Here is an 18,977-nt window from a genome sequence, read left to right as displayed (position 1 = left end):
ATACCGGTGGTACATGACCCCAGTCAAGCTTGCTAAGATATATCACCTGTCTGATAATAAATGCTGGAAATGTAAAGAGGCGGAAGGGACATTCTTTCACCTCTGGTGGACCTGCCCGAAAGTGAAGGCCTTCTGGGAAATGATTCATAATGAATTAAAAAAGGTACTGAGATTTACCTTACCTAAGAAACCAGAGGCCTTCCTTCTGGGCATGGTGGACCGGAGAGTGTTTAAGAAGGACAGAACTTTTTTTATGTATGCCACTACAGCAGCAAGGATTCTGATTGCAAAATACTGGAAGACACAAGATTTACCCACACTGGAGGAATGGCACACGCAGTTGATGGATTATATGGAACTGGCCGAAATGACTGGCAGAATCCGAGACTTGGGAGAAGAAACATTTGAGGAAGATTGGAGAAAATTTAAAGACTATTTGGAAAAACATTATAAGTTGTATGAATGTTAAAAAATGCACCTTTTAGGAAATTCTAGCTTCAGTAATGTTAAATTCAAGAAATGGAAATTAAGGTACAAGGAGTCAGAGATAGAATAATGAAACAACTTTATTGTGTTAAAATGAAAATGTACATGATTTGGGTTATAATACATTTGAAATTGGGTAACATGATAAAAAGGAAGATACAATAAGTATTGAAATAAGTTAACAAATTGCAGACGTTATGTATCACAGAGAATGCAGGGTTGGGAGGATGTGGGGAAGTCCGACAGATTTGGAAAAAAGGGTAAAAAAAATTGTAATTTTTCTTTTTGGCTTTTATAACACGTTCTTTATTCTTTTTTCTGTACTTTATAAAACTAATAAAAAATATTATAAAAAAAGGAGAAACAGTGTGGTGTAGTGGTTAGAGCATCCAACTTGTGGTCAAGAGGCCCAGCTTCAGGTCCCTACTCAGCTCAATTGTTATCTTACACTAGTCATACTCTCTGAGTCACATTTTCAGGATTGTTGCAGGCAGATGACATTTTGGGGTCGGAAAACTATGCATTCTGCCCCAAAGTATTTAGAGGAAGGGAAAGGAATTAATAACTATGCTCTGTGCATGCGTTGTGGCTCCTGCTTAAGGATAACAACCCTATAGTTGGTCCCAGGGTATGGTTGCATCATGGTCCACCTTGCTCAAGTTAGACTGAGCTGCATCTAGTTGGTGCCTATGTGGGAAATTGTCCAGGAACTTTTTAGATGACTTCTTGAGCAACAGTGGTGTAGTGGAGGGGAGACACGTGGAGCTCTCCCCCCCACCCCCGCTGCCACAGCAGGAGCAATGATATCATCCACTGGAGTGCCAGGTTAATTGATGGACCCACCTTCACCTGGCAAATTAATGAGGTGATCAGGCAGCTTCCTAGTTTTAGTACGCTTTGTAAAAATCAGGTTGACCTTCCAAAAAATTTAAAAACCGTTGCCAGTGACCCATTTGCTATATCTCCATGACCCATTTATAATATTAAGCCCCTGTCTGGAAACACCCTTGGCCATTTGTCCTTTATTGTTGTAGTAAGCTTTTTTTAAAGTTTTCTAAATTTCTATTCTATGATTGTTAGCTGATCTTAATAACTTGGGTACTGCTGCACTCTGCGTGGTGGGAGAGAGAACTGATTAGCTCATCCACTGCAAAATTTACCCCTATAGTGTGGTGGCAACACTACTGCAGAGCAGGGCAGAACAAAAATGAGGCATAAATGTACGTAAGTTGTGTAGCTCATCGGGGTGGGAGACATGGAAACTGGCTTTTCAGAGGATTCTCTTCTGCTTCTTCTGATCAGGAGCTACTTTGCACAATCAAGAGAAAGGGCAGCTTCTGGAAGACTTTCATTGGGGCATCGAGGCAAAGCATTTCTATGTATGTTGCCATGCCAAAGTGCTCTGGTTCCCATGCCCTTTTGAGTTCAGCTTGTTCTTGGAGGAAAACTTGGGTGCTGACAGTGCTCACTGGGGCAGAAATGGTTCGGTGCAGTCTCTCACTGGAGCTATTGAGAGTCACTGCAGATAAATGTTTGTGCCTGTCAATAAACAGCAGTTCCTAAATGTTCAATGCAAAAAGTCTCTGAGTGCCTGTAAGACAAGGCGGCAGGCAGCTCCCAAGTCTAAACATTATGCTCCGATTCCTTGAGAAATATATTCTGGTTGGATCTTTGATTCGTCCATGTTTTCTTCAGTTCATTACTACTGCTGTTACGTAACTGGGTTGCCCCCCACCCCCAATGTCATCAAAGCCTCCACACAGACAAAGTGTCAAGCAAGCACTGCCATGTGCTGCCTTGCAATTTTGCTGCACAGAAGGGGAGAGGCTTTGTGTTGATGTGACAGATGTAAAAGAATTCCTGAAAGCCTTAACATGTAATCTTTCTTGGGTTAGTCTGTTCATCCCACAACCCTTCTTTAAGCAGTGATTGCTGGGAAGATGTGTCTTTATGTGGATGAGTTCACAGCTTAGTTGAGTGAATGCTTTCTGTTACCACTCTTTACCTTGAAAATCTGGTAGGTATTCAGTTCCTTATACGAACAATACAACAATGCCAACTTGGTGCCTCCTCTGACTCGAGTCAGTAGAAGGCATAAATGTACTAACCAATTACAAATCCCAGCAGCTGATTCCCTGTCTGTCAACAGGCATGCTAAGCATCTGATGTAGATACCAGAATCGGGAGACTAGCCGCTACAGTTGCTGTTGGGAGTGCCAGTTCTGTCTCTGGCTTTTGGACAACTTCTGTGCAGTGCAACCTTGCTTTTGATCTTTAGGCTACAGATGTCAAAAGATGAGTTACATTCACAGTCCTGTGTGTCTTATGAGCTCAATGATCATAATAAATAATTATGAGCTCATAATCAGACACTGACGGTCCCACTTATAGGTTGTCACCTATCCTCCCCAAAAGCTACTTTGCTGATTAAACATTGCATGCCCAGTAGTGTTAAAACTCCAACAAACACATCTGATCCCTAGCAAGCTGAATGTCTAGGGTGGAGAAAAACAGGACCCTCCTGATGTTGGACTTCAACTCCCATCAGCCCCAGCCAGCATGGCCAATGGTCAGGGAAGATAGGTGTTGTAGTTGAACAACATCTGGAGGACTCTAGGCTCCCTGACCCTGCTGTATGTGTTGACCAAGAGCTGTATCCAATGAAATGCCATTAGCACAAGGACTTACTCCTGTGCAATAGGATTGCTGCTCTCTCCCCTGTGCCCCTCAATCTACTCCAAAGGGAACTCCCATAACAGATGAGGTGCACTGGATGTGCAGGGAGAGGAGAATAAATTCCATTGTGCAGGTGAAAGGCTTGCATTAATTGGATGATTTCATTTCAGTGTCTTAGGCAGCAATCCTAAACACACTTCCCTGAGGGAAGGTCCCATTGAACCAAGTAGGACTTCTGTCTTTGCAGACAAGCACACATAGGATTGCACTAATGTTTTTTCCAACTCTTCACAACTCAGAGCAGCTTTTGTGGGGAGGGGGGAGTTTCAATGGGGAAACAGCAGAAGGGAAAGGATAAAAACTGCATCTCAGAGTGCCACAGCTCTGATGGAATTTCAGGGATGAGGGCATGGCTGCTTTCAGGTCTTCAGAAAATGTTGGGAGATCTAATTAGGGATCCCCCACACCATCCTTAGTTTGTCCCTCAGTCTGCTTGGCATATGGGTAAATGGTTGGCGAGCATTTTCCATCTTGGGCTAGAAACTTAATAGTTCCCTTTTGGTAAATATTTGTCAAAAGTCAAGTTCCTCTTTGGGTTAGAGTCTTGGTGTCCCTGCTTCTAAGCTAATGGGTAACAGAAACAACGAGCAGAAGAAAATAACTTCTGAATCCTATTGTGCTTACTATGTCATATGTCTTGATTTATAACAGAGCAGAGATACGAGGTGGTCAGGAGGACACAATTTTGAGCTGCATTCTGAATATAGAGCTCTGGGTAGTCATTTCCCGTGATGCTGCCCAAGTATGGGACTAAACCATCTGGCATTTGATGAGATTTTCAGAGTTGCTTAATATTGACCCAGCCAAAGTCAATGGGAACTGCAAATGCTGAGCAGCTCTGGCCAATAGGCGCCACATTGTTGAAAGCTTTCAAGTGCTCTTACACTGTTTTATGTTTTCCTTCCTAATGATCATATTGATAGCTGTGTTTGCCCCTCACTTTCCCTGGCCATTTTCCAAAGACCAGAGTCAGCCCCAGGACAAACCTATTAGCTTACAAACTCTGCTGTCACTTATTGGTCCCCGTAAAGGAAGACTAGAGCTTCACTGACTTGTAAAGTAGGTCAGGATTGTCACCCCGCCCCGGTAGTCAGTGTTGTGGGTTTTCTGGAAAATGTTGACTCTGCATTTCCCTCTTAGAAAACATCCTGAAATCCATCGGATTTAGTGTGTTTGATCTAATGCTGGTATATAGAATTGTAGAGTTGGAAGGGACCCTGAGGATCATCTAGTCCAACCTGGGATCGGGTGGAGGTGTCCCTCTGCTCAGGTCTCCCAACAAAGCTGGTCTCTTGCAAGCTGTAGGCCTCACTCCTTTGATGTGGCACCTCCCTTCTCCCTGCCAAACATGCAGGTGACTGGGTGTGCCACTGGTGGGATGCCTTCCAGCGGCTGCCAGGAGAAGGCCCTGAATGGGACCATTCCAGAAGTGGAGAAGGGTAAGGGCTGAGCAAGCCCAGGGTCTGCTGGATTCTGAGTCGATTTGGCCCCAACTGCTGTGCTGGCTGCAGTCTGGCATGCAACCTTACTGCCCTGCCACTTTTTTGTGGGAATGTTCAGGGAGAAAGGAGAAGATATATTGTTTATTAATATCCTTCCTAACTTGCACTAGCAAGTTCCTTTACTTAGCAGAGTTTCACATTCCCCTTTTTAAACACACAGCGGATAATTGGTTGCAGGCTTGTGTAAGTCTCTCACTATCATACAATTCAGTGTTGAATTGTATGTTCCTGGTAAGTTCCCTTATATCCCTCTTAAAAGAATAAACACACCGCAGTCTTGTGTAAAGTATATCAAAGAAGTTTACTCACACATTCAGTTCACAGTTGGATCCCTGAAGGCAGACTTAGTTACAAAGTATGCGCATGTGGATTGATCCCATATGGGGATAATCCTAGTGTCCTCTGTTGGCTGGAAGCCAACAGAGCATCTCTTGCTGAAAAAGCTGCTCCAACGATGGAGGAAATTAAAGAGAGTGTGCAGCGTGCCCTGTCCTTTTGTGATACCTGGACAGGTAAGGTCACACCCACCTCTAGTCACATTCAAAGGAAGTATGTCTCAGCCAGGAGGAAACAGGAAGTTTTCGACTAGCTGGACCAAACATTCCCCCACATGTCCACTCTAGGAAAACAAGGAATGTTGTACTTGACTGCTACTTATGTATCTCATCCCACATTTTTGCCCCAGCTGCTGGGCACAGCAGGACTGTGGATGCAGTGCTGCTCCCACCACTCCATAAAACTTGGCCAGGGTGGCGGCACTAGAGTGCAGATTGATTATCTCAGGTCCCGCCCCCCAATAGCCAAGTTGAAGGGAAGTATTTGAGGAGGGAAAAGAGCATACCATTTGGTTTGAATGTTATATTACAACAAACTAAACATTTCACTTAAGGTTTATCAATATTTTAATACATGACAACTCAAAAGTATACACTTTGTTTAAACTGTTAAGGAAAATAATGAAGGCACTGAAAACTGATAACATGGTAATTTTAGCCCACCCATGGAGGTCTGCAAGAGATCTATGAAATGCTCTTCATAGGGATATTCCTTTGAAAAACATGTATTACACCTTTGAAACTGTTCAGCCTGAATGGCAGTGCTGCGCATCGGCAATGTTTACTTGCCAGATTAGGAGAATGGGGTGGTTTGGGTGAGGCCTTCAAATACTTAAATCGGATTGTACTTGAGCTTTTAAAGTTACTCATGCATATATATTTTAAACACATCAAAACCAAGCTGATTTGGGGAATGCTCTGAACTTGAGTGGTGAAGTGGTGGAGAGCTGGTGGTCATTTGGACAGATAAGTCTAGTTTTAAGCACGATGAATTTTTCCCAGGGCACTGCAATCACAGTGATTTGTGGAAGAGATGTTGAAGTAAATATTAATACTATGGTTGTTTTTCACATGGATGCAAGTCAATGGAGAGATCTTTCTGTAGAAGAGGGTGGAGCCTTGTATATCTCTGCCTACAATTTAGCAGCAGGAGGAGGCAAAGACCTGCAAATTTCATCCATTTCTGTGAAAAGGAAAAACGAGTTATAGTTATTCTTATATTTCCTATTGTAGTAAATGAGGGGTAAATGGAGCTTTGTTTTTAACAGAGATAATCCCATCCCAAATAACAAGTCAAGGCACAGAGAGGCTCCAAAACACCCCGGGCTGTTTCCCAGGTACAGGTTGAGTCTTGTAGCCAGTGCACACCCTATTAAATGATATTGTTTGTATCCATTATGTTACTATAGCACAGCATACATACTCTACTATATATAGTATACTATAATATAGTAATGTATGTTTTGGGCTGCAGCTACCATCATCTCTGACCACTGGCCATTCTAGCTGCAGCTGATGGTGGTCCAAAATATCTGGAGAGCATCCGACTGGAGAAGGCTGATATATGCAATGTACTATATTATATGATATGGATTTAATATATGCAATAGTATATGCTATGTTATGCAGGTTTAGAAATGGAAACTTCTTCACGCACATATATACTACTGGAAAACTGCTATCACCGCCCTGTTTCTTCTGCTTTCGGCAAGAAGTGGGCAGGTGGATAGCGCAAGCTTTAACTGCCAGTTCAAATCTCGACTACATTGACAGCAACCCCATCTCCAACTTTATACACAGGGCAGAGTTGTCCAGAAAACATGGGTCATTGACCTTCCATACAAACATAGTACTTAATAGATAGATTTATAGATAACTGAAAAGACAATATTGTTTACCATAGAGTGGCGGTTCTCAACCTGTGGGTCCCCAGATGTTGTTGGACTACAACTCCCATCATCCCTGAGCTCTGGCCTTGCTAGCTAGGGGTGATGGGAGTTGTAGTTCAACAACATCTGGGGACCCACAGGTTGAGAAAGGCTGCCATAGAGCTTTTCATGTGCTGGCCTAAGACTGGGAACATTTGCCCCCGCATAAAGAAAATCTTGATCCTGCATGTACTGGCTGCACATAATTTACTTGGACACAACTAGGGGGTTGGCTTGCACAATATATTTCTCTTTTGCCTCGCACACACCAACTCTACCCTAAGCACACCCCAGGTCCTTCCATTTCCATGATTAGAAGGTTCAATAGTTCACTCCCACAATGAGGCTGAAAGAATAACTTGCTCTGCACCATATCGCTGTTCATTTACCCTCCTGAACTCTTTCACTTGGCAGTTGGCTTCAGACAAGGCAGGCTCTGTGCTGTTTGAGGCCTGAGTAGTGAACAATTAAAAGCCAACCGTGTCAGGGATAAGCCCTGTGGCAAGCAAAGCTTTGTAGGCAGCTGCCTCCTGTTCTGCTGAGTGTAGCAGCCTCCTGACCAGTCCCAAGGCAGGCTGACGGAGCTTTTCAATATCCCGAGAGCTAAACACATATTGGCATTTCTGGGGCTCTCCCTGCCCTCCACGCCTGGCTTAACAGAATGGCAGAGTTGGAAGGGATCCTGAGGGTCAGCTAGACCAACCCCCAGCAATGCAGGAATCTCAACGCAGAATAGCGTAGGCGGGAAATGCCACATAAATGCTGGGCAAGTAGACGCTAAACATGTCATAGGAAGATAATATTGCATATTTTATACCAAGGGGGAACCGCCCAAGGCTGGGTGGCACCAGGAGACCCAGCCTACATTCTCCTGGAGCCTACATCTTTCTGACAACATTAGTTACCAAAATCTGTAGAATGAAATTATTTGATATGCCCTGGGCTCCACCCCCAGCATCATCCCAGCTTTTGTACATGCTCATCCTGACCCTCACATAACCTGGTTGCTGCAGACAACTTTCTTGGGGAGCAGAGCTTTTGATATCTCCTGGCAAAGTGACTGGCAAATGCCAGCCAGTGCCAGCTGTAATGATTAACAAGATTTAGCTCTCTTCTGGCACCAGACCTACATCCACAAACCCTCCGGCCACTCTCATTATCATGAGAGATGGATAACAGTCAGCATTAATCTTCTTTTTGTGTGATGTAAACGGAACAAGGGGGGATGCTTTTACTTGTGTTTCCTGGTAAAGCACGGGATCAATAAGAACTGTCAAGAAAGGAGCAACCAAATGAAGAGCGGAATACAGCTCCGATCCAAGAAAAATGTTCAAGATGTAAATGTAACAAAGTGACTTCTTATGTAAACTATGTAACCAGTTTTGTGTTCCTGCGAAACTTCACTTTGGTGTGTGTCTGCCATTTCCTTCTAGCACTGTTGCAACATTCCCATTTGGTAATCTTACTCAGAGAAATCACACAAGCAGATAAGGAAACATGACTTTATTCAGCAAGCACAAGGTCTCATATAATAAAGGCATATGCCCGAGGTGACAGTATGCAAATATGCAGGGGGGTGGCAAACCGGAATACGCCCGGACATGTCGTGAAATCCCGAGCCAGCAGCGCCACTGGCAATTCCGCTCCTGTCAAAAGGCGAATGGAAAAACACAGCCATCAGCTCTCCAAAGCCCCACCTAAAAGCATAAGCAGAATTCCACAACAATTTGCACACTTGATTAACAAAGCACAGTCTTCCTGCCAGATACTTACCAAAGCTTAGCACCTATACTTACCTGTTATAGCACCCGATAAGACATCTCACATAGGATTATGGGAAGGGAATTACTGAGGTGAACCTATTGTTTTAATGGTATAAAAGTATCAATTCTCTTTTGTTTGGGGTCTTGCCTGCCTGACTGTTGGAATGGGTATAGCAGATTTTCTTAATAAAGATCAGGCGTCTCTGCCGCTTTTCTTCACTGTTACTTTGGTTGTCATCCATTTCTTCCTCTCCTACCATAGGAACTACCCAGTGACCTAGGGGGTTCTTTGTGGCCCCTAAAGACAAAAAATTAAGATTCTGTCTTTTTCATGTGGAAGGAAATGCAGGACAGGAAAACACCCATGCCAGAGGACCAACTGGGATTCAAACGTTGCTGGGTCCAACAGCTATTTTGAAAGCAGGTGCCTTGCAGGAAAAAGTTTCCCTTCTGATTGCGCATTACTTCGAGCTTCAAAATCGCCTTTGTTTGTTTGTTTGTTTGTTTGTTTGTTTGTTTGTGGTATTTATATCCCATTTTTTTCTCTAAGGAGCTCAAGGTGGTTCTTCCCATCCTGATTTAATCTGCACAAGAACCCTGTGAGATAGTGGACAGTCCAAAGTTACCCAAATGAGCTTCCTCACAGAGCAGGGATTTGAACCCTGGTTTCCCGGGTCCTAGTGCGGCACCCTAACCACTACACCGCACTGTCTCTCTTTCACATTGCAGTTGGCAAGGACTGGGTTTGTTTGCACCATCTATTTGCCCGCTCCTCAGCAAGCTGGCAAACGCAACACCCTGAGTTCCCCAGCCTTCATATTTTCTTTCCCAGAAAGAGATCTCAATGAACAAGCCTAGCAGGCAAACCTTCCTCACTTTGCTTTCCTGTTACTATAGATAACTGCGGTGAGTAAACCTAGTCCTCGTGTTCTCGCCTTCTTCGTGCTAAAGTTGCAGGAGCTCGGGGTGAGGATTCCGTTTTGTCATCATGGATAATGGAAAATGGTAAATCTCCTGCCGCCGCTCTGTCACTCAACACTCGCTCCTTACAGACTGTGCTTCTCCAGGATCTGTCAGGGAGAGGGCAGCTTTGTCTGTGTTATCCAATTCTGAACAGGAATCGATTGGGAGCAGGCAGGGCCCCACAGCTGAAGAGGGCACTGTATGTGGGCAGTGGCACTGACCCCAACCGGCACATGTGCTCAGGGGGGTGTTTCTCCCCCTCCCTGCCCCCATATCTTTATTTTCCTCTTCTCCTCTAAATTGACTTTGAGTTAGATGAAGCTGAAGCAACCCTAGGAAAGGCCAGGTCATTGATTGAAAGGAAAAGCCTTGACAGATGGCGGAGAGATTGCCACAGCAGTGGCAGCAGCAGTGAGCTCAGGGGAATCGAATTTGCTTCCTGGGCCGGCTGCGGGTCTGCGTCTCTCTGATTATTTTGTGTGGTTTTTCATCTCTGCTGTCTGTATCTCTTTCTCAATCTGGGCTCCTCCATGCCACCAAAATGCTTAGCTCACTCCATTGTCTGAGAGACTAATTTGCACTGTAAATCCGATGCTTATCTTACATGACAGCTTACTATGGGGGTTTATTGCAGTTCTTGGAGACCAGCTGAGCAGAGACAGTGAGGGAGTGTTTGCTGCAGTGAAGGAAGCACTCCTAGCCTAACACACTTCCCAGCCAATCGGAGAATGGTACTTCTTCCCCCTTTCTGCTTTCTTTCTGGAGTAGCCATGGCTCTTTCCTCTGAAAATTCTCATGCCATTAAAAAAGAAAGAAAAAACCTATTAAATTACTTCTGTGCTTTGTGAACAAAGAGGAGGACGGTGGCCATGTCAGAAATAATTTCCTCTTTCTCTGTATGCCCTTACAAGAGGATGGGGAACCTGTGGCTCTCCAGCTGTTGCTGAACTACACCTCCTGTCAACCCTGGACACTAACCATGCAAGCTGAGGCTGATGGGAGCTGGAATCCAGCAACATCTAGAAGGCCCCTGCCATACAGAGAACCAGTGTTATTGCCTCTGTGTGAATGTTTTTAAATTTTGTTTTCCAATCCAAAATCCTTTAGATGTAGATATGAGCCAGCCTGGCCCACCCATGAGGCAAGGTGAGGCAGCTGCCTCGGATGGCAGGATCCACAGGGGCAGTAGATCTCTGGATAGAGCTTTATCCCCTCCCCAGCCTCGTTGCTCCTTCTCTCCTGGTAGGAAGGGAGGCACCATTTTGTGGTCTGCCTCAGGTACTAAAATGTCTTGGACAGGCACTTAAGCCGTTAAGAACAATAATGACTGCCATTGTTTTCCCTTTTCTGCTTTTGAGCAGAGCCAGGCTAACTGCAAAGCATTATGAAGCTTGGTTTGGGCAAGACGATTTTGGAGGTGGTGCCATTTTTCCTGTTTCCAACCCCCAGCTCGGTTGCAGGCCTGATCCTCCCTGAAGTGATAAAGGCTGCCACTGGGGGGACTCACATGACTGAATGCTCCTTTGAAGGAAGAAAAACTCCTTTGTAGAAGAAATATATAACTAAATATCAGGGAGAAGGGTTTGTCCACTTTTCACTAACTACCAGAGATGGTAGTGTTCATCTGTGGTAGTAAAAATAACCACAAGTCTTATAGCGCATCAAAGACTAATCAACTTCATTGTGGCATAAGCTTTCACGAACTGGAGTTTGATGAAGTGGACTTTAGTCCATGAAAGCTTAAGCCATAATAAATACCGTAGGTTGACCCTTAAGGTGTGATAAGTTTCTTTGTTGAGTTTTTAAACAATAATACTTGCTCTCCATTGTGTGAGGCCCCCACATCTGCATTCTGAAGTGATGCAGTCCAGGAAACAGATTTTCCCATAGTGACAAGTAAGCTGTACACATAGAAGTGCATGTTGACTTTCCACATCAGTGCTGGTGCAAAAATAACTTGGGCCTGCAACTGTGGGAAGTTAGGCACTAGTACCAACCTCTCCCTATAAAATGGCAATGTAGATGGCCTGAAGTGATTGGTGAAATAGGCTGACCGATTGTGTGGAACATTTCAGGACTGCAGTAGCTATAACTAACAGCCAGTTACTGCCAAGTCCAAGGGCTAATTTGTGTTGACTGAGCAGGAAATGCTATATTAGTATATTGCTCAAGCCTTGGAACTTGGAAGCTGCCTACAGCTGCCAGACTAGGGCAGCAGGAAGAGACATCAATAACCCAGGCAGTTTTAAATCCAAAAAACAAGACTGAGGCTAGATTCACACAACCATTTCCCACTCAATCATTCAATGGTGAGACATGCATTGACCTGAATCCTAGAAAGCACTTTGCATGTATTCAACCTGTGGACTGCTTTGTATTTGGAAAACTAAACTCTCAAAAAAGTGCTTAAATGTCTTGATGTAGAGATGAAGCTCATTTTATGTTGGACAAAACCTGAGCCTTGTGACTTCACCTTGCTCCATGTTCTTCTAGTAGCTGTGGGTGCCAGTCTGCTATAGGGGTATATATGGATGGTTTGAGAACCACTACACCTCCCAGCCATCTTCACAAGGCCATGGCTTCGAGAGTCCTGTTTTCAATGTACAATACTATACACTCTACCACAAAGTCCCCTGCAAGTAACAAAGTGGTGGTCTCTTCCCAAAGGCTCACATCCTGGGTGCCTGCTAAGACAGACAGATTTTGTTTACTTATTTATTTATAAATAAGGTGCCATGCATGCTTCTCCCTTCCCCATTTTATCCTCACAACAATCCTCAGAGGTAGACCAGGCTGCGAGATGGTAACTGGCCCAAATTCACCTGGTGAGCTTTATGGCTGGGTGAGGATTTGAACCCAAGTCCTAGCCTTACACTCTAACCACTGCACCACACTTGCAGATACAAGCAGTGAGAGTGTGAGGTGGGCAGGTTTTGCCCAGAAGCTGTTGCTCTGACATCTCCAGGCACCTGTGACGCATCCCCAGATCCTCCGATTCCATTATCTATTCAGTGCCTGCTTTTTGGTGTTTTGCAAGCCCTTTCCTCACGAGCTGAGGAAATCCACTGCCAGAATCAATATTAAATTCAATCACTGCTGAAAATAAAAAAGGGGGTGGAGAGACGTCAAAAGGTGGTGTGTTGTTGTTGTTGTTTTTGAGCTGAACTGTCAGTTTTTCCTGGCATATTAATTATGTTCGGAAGAACAAACATCCTGGATTCCTTTCAGCTAAGCCAGCAACTTGTTGAGAGAGAAGAATCCTCTTAAAGGAATGGTGACTAACCAGCACATTGCAGCAGCAGGCTTCCTCCACAAGCACAGCCTGGAGCTTGTTGACGTCTGGAGTTCAGAGAGAAGGAAGAGTAGCCAAGCAAGCGCCAACAACATACAGGGAGTTGTTCTCTGCAGACACTCCTGGCCAGGGTCAGTGTGGTGGGTGAGATGCTGACAGCATCTGATTGGACACCCACGGCCTATTCATATCCCCCCCCCACCTCCCTGGATATGGCTGGGAACAGGATGCTTTCCGCTGAGCTGTTTTTCTCAGACTCTGCTTTTGTCTGTGACAGGGAATTCCGGCCCTGTGTGATCTGTGGACTGTAAAAGGTGCTTAAGGATGTCTCTGTTCAGCTCCCGAGAGGCTCGCTCTTCAGGACTCTAACAGGGCAACTGTGGTTCTCCTTGCCAAGGAGCTGACTAGTTCTGACAGGGCCTCTGGCCTGGGCTGTGTGGAGAGGCATCATTATGTCACATCACTATGCAGGCTTTCAGCAGGGCACCATTCATCACTGCGGCTTCCTCAGTGCCCAGGACACAGGAAGCACGTCCCACTAGAAGCCCCACATAAACACATACACACACGGCTGAATTTAAACCGGGCAGTGGTGATCAGCATTCTCCACAGAGTGGGCGTGAGGGCAAAAAACCTCTGTAATTCTCCAGAGGAGAGCAGTGCATGATTATTTCTTTGAGGAGAAAAAGGTCCCAATCTGTATGGAAGCTGCAGCACCTCATCCCAGATCACTGTGGTTATTCAGCAGAGAGTGTGCAAAAGCCTGCTCAAGTGCTCATATTCAAATTGGTTTGTTGTTGTTCTTTTTACTATGTGTTTTGTGGTTTTTACTTTGTAATTTTATGTTGTGCACTGCCCTGAGATCTGCTGATAAAGGGTGGTGTACAAATTTTAATAATAATAATAATAATAATAATAATAATAATAATAACATTCCTTCCAATGTAACAGAGTAATGCCTGGTACTAAAACTGGTTGCCAGATTAATGCAGGGATGGAAAACCTGCTGCCCTCCAGGCGCTATTGGACTCCAGCTTCCATCAGCCCCAGCCAGTGTAGGCAGAGGTTGGGAAATATGGGAGCCATAGTCCAACAAGATCTGAAGAATCCCCACTTCTCATGTGTCCTCCTGACTCAAGAGAAGCCCACCCCCACCAACCAGGAGAGAGAGCCATCCCAAATGCACCTGAGCACACTGGGGATTTATTGGAATGGCTTATTCCCCATCCTTAAAGTGTGCAATCTTACAAAAATGGTGACACCCAGGATGCAGCTTTTGTACTGCGACCTCAGATCCATGAGTGGCCATTTTAAAACAGAGAGAATGCATAGAAGAAGGCATTCGAGCTGAAGGGGAAGAACCTCCTAGGGACACCTGGTGAGAGCATGTCACCTTTCCAAGTAGGAGGTCCTGCTGCAGAGATGGCACCTGTCCTTCTGCATCATTTACCCCACATGCTGTTCACCTGGCTTCCTCTTCTGCCTGCAAAAGGGAAATGCTGCTCTCAGTAGCAGGTGGGAGAGGAGGGCGAGTGAAGCAGCCAGGAGCACAGAGGGGTATTTAAGGCAGCAGCTGCATATCCAATACTGCACAGCTTTGAGATAAATGGCCACAATCTCTGCTTAAAAACCAGGCAGCCCTCCCTTCTACTATGGGGTGAGGAACCTCTATATAACTGTTGGAACTCTCTCCTCAGACCACACACCCTCTTTCCTTGGGCTACTTCCCCTCACCAGCCTTGCTTCACATTGAGTGTTTTTGTCTTTCTGGAATATGTCACTGAACTTTGATGGTGATTCTTGCTCAACGGGTTGGAGAAGTGTGTGAATATGCTAGAAACATATCTACTGTACCAAGGCAAAAATTACATTCGTTCCTCTGCCCACTTTTGTTTCTGGTGCTTCACAACCCTGGTTTGTGACCCCGCCAGAAGGTTGGCCTTGGGCTGAAAAGAATGTCCCCGCTTCTGTTCCTCTCAGAAAGATTTGAGTGCTGACATGCCTCACGCAAAGTGGTTGAGCCATTCCATCCTTTTGAGTGCTTCCATACAGTATATTTTTTCTCAGGTAGCTCTTTATCAACTTTGGGTTGACGTTTTGGTATTTTTAGGATAACCTGCAGTTATCCAGAGTTACTGCCACCTAGGTAGATAGATACAAGCTTCTTCAACACACATGAAAATGGAATACCTGAGGCTGACGCAGAAGTCTATACACATTTTTCATTTAAAACAGGGAGACATCCCTATCTTGCTACTACATAGTCTTGCTAATGTATCCAAATAGCATCGTGCCAAGCAGATATGTATATTAGCAGGTAAGGTCTTTTAAATAACTCAAGGCAAAAGAAAGAAAGAAAGAAAGAAAGAGAGAGAGAGAGAGAGAGAGAGAGAGAGAGAGAGAGAGAAGGGTTTACGCAGAGAAAGCAGAATAGAATATGAAATCAGACATTTAAGAAAATAGAAAAGACCACAAAAGCAGTCAAAATACTGATTTATCTGGAGTTGGAAAGGGCTTTGTCAGCGGAAGGTATTTAGCATTACAATAGTTCCCAAAAAAAGAGAGTGTCACTGGTATATTTCAGGTAAGCATAATTACATACTCAGGGAGCAAAACAAATCTCTTTCACACAATATTTGGCAAGCTAGATTCCATGCAGGTAGTTCCCAAACCAAGCCACTGTTTACAAATTAAAATTATATCCTTCCTTATGGGAGAAAAACTGCTTGTTTCTGTATTGACCTCATGAGTTGCCTAATTTTTAACTAGTCAAAAGAATTTCCATTTCTATTATCCAGAACTGGGTTTGTCTGGGTTATACAAACCCTGAACCCAGGTTTAGACATCATACTAGGACAAGCCAGAGCTTAGCTCACAGCAGCATGGAAGCTGGAGACCTGGAGTAGTAGAAAAGAGGCCATGTTCTCTTTGGGAACCAACTCATTTCCTCATTGGTGCTAAGCCATGGCTTCCCTTTGTGTTATGTCTGACCTGGGCCACTGTAAGCAGGCTGTAGTCAAGGAATGTCACACCCAATCTACAGCACAGTGGATATCATATATGCACTGCAAATTACCAAATCACATAGCAGTGTAATCCACACAGTAGGCAGTGCCAAGGGCTGTATTCAGCTAAGTAGGTATGCTAGCAGCAGCCAGTGTAATGAGTCCTAGTAGCACAGTGGGACTACCCCCAGTCCCAGATGAAACCCTGTGGAGGCCCCATGGCAGTCAAAATCTCTGGTGGAGGAGCTTGCTAATTATCCCCTAATACTTTTTTATTATTTTACCAACCAACAATTTTAATAAACCAATTTCAAGATCAAATCAATATTATTTCGATCGATTGTTGTGGGGCCCCTAAAAGAGCTCATAGGCTGATGGCTACTCTGCCTATTTGGTAATCCAGCATTGACTTCCCCCCTTCTCCTCCTACACTCCCCCATGTGAACAGGGTCTTCTCAGCAGTGGCTCTACAGCTATGGAATGTGATTCCATATGAAGTCAGGCAGGCTCCTTTTCTTGATAGTTCCATACATGCTTTTAAGACTCACATTTTTACCGTGACTTAATGTTAGACTGCTCTGGGTTTAGTATGACTATGCTATACTAGGCATTTTGTTTGTTTTGTGCTGGTTTGGGTAATACGATATATGTTTAGATTGGCATTGTATGGCTTTATTGTTATTTTCAGTTCTATTGTGATTTACTCAGCATGATAAATTGTGACAAAGCAGCATCTAGAAACCTCTCAAATACATTAATTAAAATCCTTTCAAGCAAGGTTTGAAAGTACCTCACAGTTCTTCCTCCCAGTATCTGTCACGATGAAGGGAGCTCTTATTAGTACAGGGATTGGACAAGCTCCCCATTTAGTTTTAGTGTGTCCCATCATGAATTTCTCTTGGCTGGTCAGAACATCATCTAAGTATGCTACTGATGTATGCTGAAGGAGTGAGGCCAAGTACTGAGACACGTTGACCTTTTCACCGTCTGGCAGTGAAACATCCTACGATGCTGAAATCGCTCGGAGCGATCAGGAGAGAAGCATCTAACTCATTTCTCTTTTTCTTTTGTCTCTGTATCTTTCAGACCTTAGGAAAGACTGCCCACAGCCACAGTCTGGCGTGATCTGGAGAGTGACAGGAGGCCTGTACAGCATCACCCGAGGAGCCGTGGGGGCAACGCTGGGGGGAGTGGCTTGGGTTGGCAGCAAAGGCTTTGAACTCACCAAAACAGCAGTGGCCAGCGTCCCTACAGCCAGCGTTGGATTAGTCAAGGGCAGTGTCTCAGCAATGACCAGTGGTGTGGGAGCTGTTGGCAGTGCAGTGGCCAGCAAAGTCCCTTTCACCACAAAGAAGAAGGACAAGGCCGACTAGACCCTTCCTTTTGACAGATCACTTAGTTCCTGACCTTCCTCACTGCAATACCATTTTGTTTTGGATCACCAACACATACAAGGGAGAACAGACCTCCTAGCCATGGCTGAGGTTCAATTTTGTAGCTTGGAGCCCACAGTCACAACTAACCACACTCACACACCATCCCACGTAGGATAAGGTTACTTGACTTTTTTCAATGAATCCAGGGACACTTTTCAACTTCAATGGATTTTTTATGGGGCCTGATTTGTAAATCTGGGGACTGTTCCCAGGAAACAGGGGTCTGGTAACCTTAATGTAGGAGAACTTTGTTCACCCCATGAGACGCTATGCAGGAGCTTCAGTTGTGAGCATTGTGCTCCATCTGTTTGGACACACTAGACAGAAAACTCAAGCACAGAGCTGTTTCCCGGTAGGAGATACAGATATGATCCTGGTAGGGTTGACCAATGGTCACCTGGAGTTTCTTCTTTCCTTAAAGCCATCGGTGTGATGTGGGGTTGGGGAAGTGCTGATGAGCAGAGGGATCCACATCCTTGCCTGAGAAAGACATGAGGCAGCAAGAAAGGGGGTGACTATCAGTGTACAGTGGTACCTCGGGTTAAGTACTTAATTCGTTCCAGAGGTCCGTTCTTAACCTGAAACTGTTCTTAACCTGAAGCACCACTTTAGCTAATGGGGCCGCCTGCTGCTGCTGCGCCACCAGAGCCTGATTTCTGTTCTTATCCTGAAGCAAAGTTCTTAACCTGAAGCACTATTTCTGGGTTAGCGGAGTGTGTAACCTGAAGCGTATGTAACCCGAGGTACCACTGTAGTACAGTGCATGACTGCAAACTGACCATGCGGCTAACTGAAGACAGCATCCCCATGCCCAGGCATCTGGACAGTCAGCAGGCGTCTGAACCTGTGCAGATTTGATAGAGCCAGCTCTTGCTACCTCCTTGCAACTCCCTCAGCAGCCGCTAGTGGGAATCTCCTGCCACAATCCTTACTAGACACATCAACAACTTTCAGTGGTAAAATAATTTCTAGGTTGCCAATCTGATCACCCTAGTCTTATTTTTTGCATTTAATGGTTTGTAGTTCGCTAGAGGTCGTTTTTAAAAAAACAAAATGAAATGGGGAAGGGCTGTATGGGACCTGACCACACAAATGTAACCTGTATAAAGCAGAGATGCTGTGAATAAGGGCATCCAACCATTCCACAGGTGCAACAGAGGAAAGAATATATATGTTTATGAGGCACCAAGGCAACCAAGTTATTGAGTGGCCTTGAATAAATATAAATCGTACTGCTGATGATGGTGATAACAACATCAATTTTCTCCTCATCTCTCTCACACAAGCCCACTTCTATCCACAGGTACACCTTGTTAGAATGAAAAAGGTTCCTTGTTTTAGAATTACCTCTGCCTTTCCTGGCATTGTAGGATTTTAACTATGTGCAATAGAGAGAAAGAATGTTTATAGTGTGTTTTATGATCATATATAGTAAGCATTGGATCAGTTTTCTAATAATTAAAGCCATGAAAACTGAGGTGTGACCCTGCCCATAAATAATCTGCACATTATTCCTGACAAATTCAGCAAT

The 18,977-nt window shown here is 44.6% G+C and overlaps 1 protein-coding gene across 1 annotated transcript in view; it reads left to right on the top strand.

Moving 5' to 3' along the window:
* Positions 1 to 18,195, top strand: part of LOC310851074 (transmembrane protein 263-like) — a 315,238-nt gene extending 297,043 nt beyond the window's left edge. The window contains exon 3 of the mRNA XM_083753149.1: positions 17,097 to 18,195. Coding sequence (XP_083609275.1) covers positions 17,097 to 17,383 — 287 coding nt within the window. The 3' untranslated portion in view covers positions 17,384 to 18,195. The remainder of the gene's footprint in view (positions 1 to 17,096) is intronic.
* The last annotated feature ends 782 nt before the right edge of the window (positions 18,196 to 18,977 follow it).

The sequence above is a fragment of the Podarcis gaigeae genome (assembly GCF_964106915.1).
Source record: "Podarcis gaigeae genome assembly, chromosome: 1".
Lineage (NCBI taxonomy): Eukaryota > Metazoa > Chordata > Lepidosauria > Squamata > Lacertidae > Podarcis > Podarcis gaigeae.
This window is presented reverse-complemented; position numbering and strand designations above follow the sequence as displayed.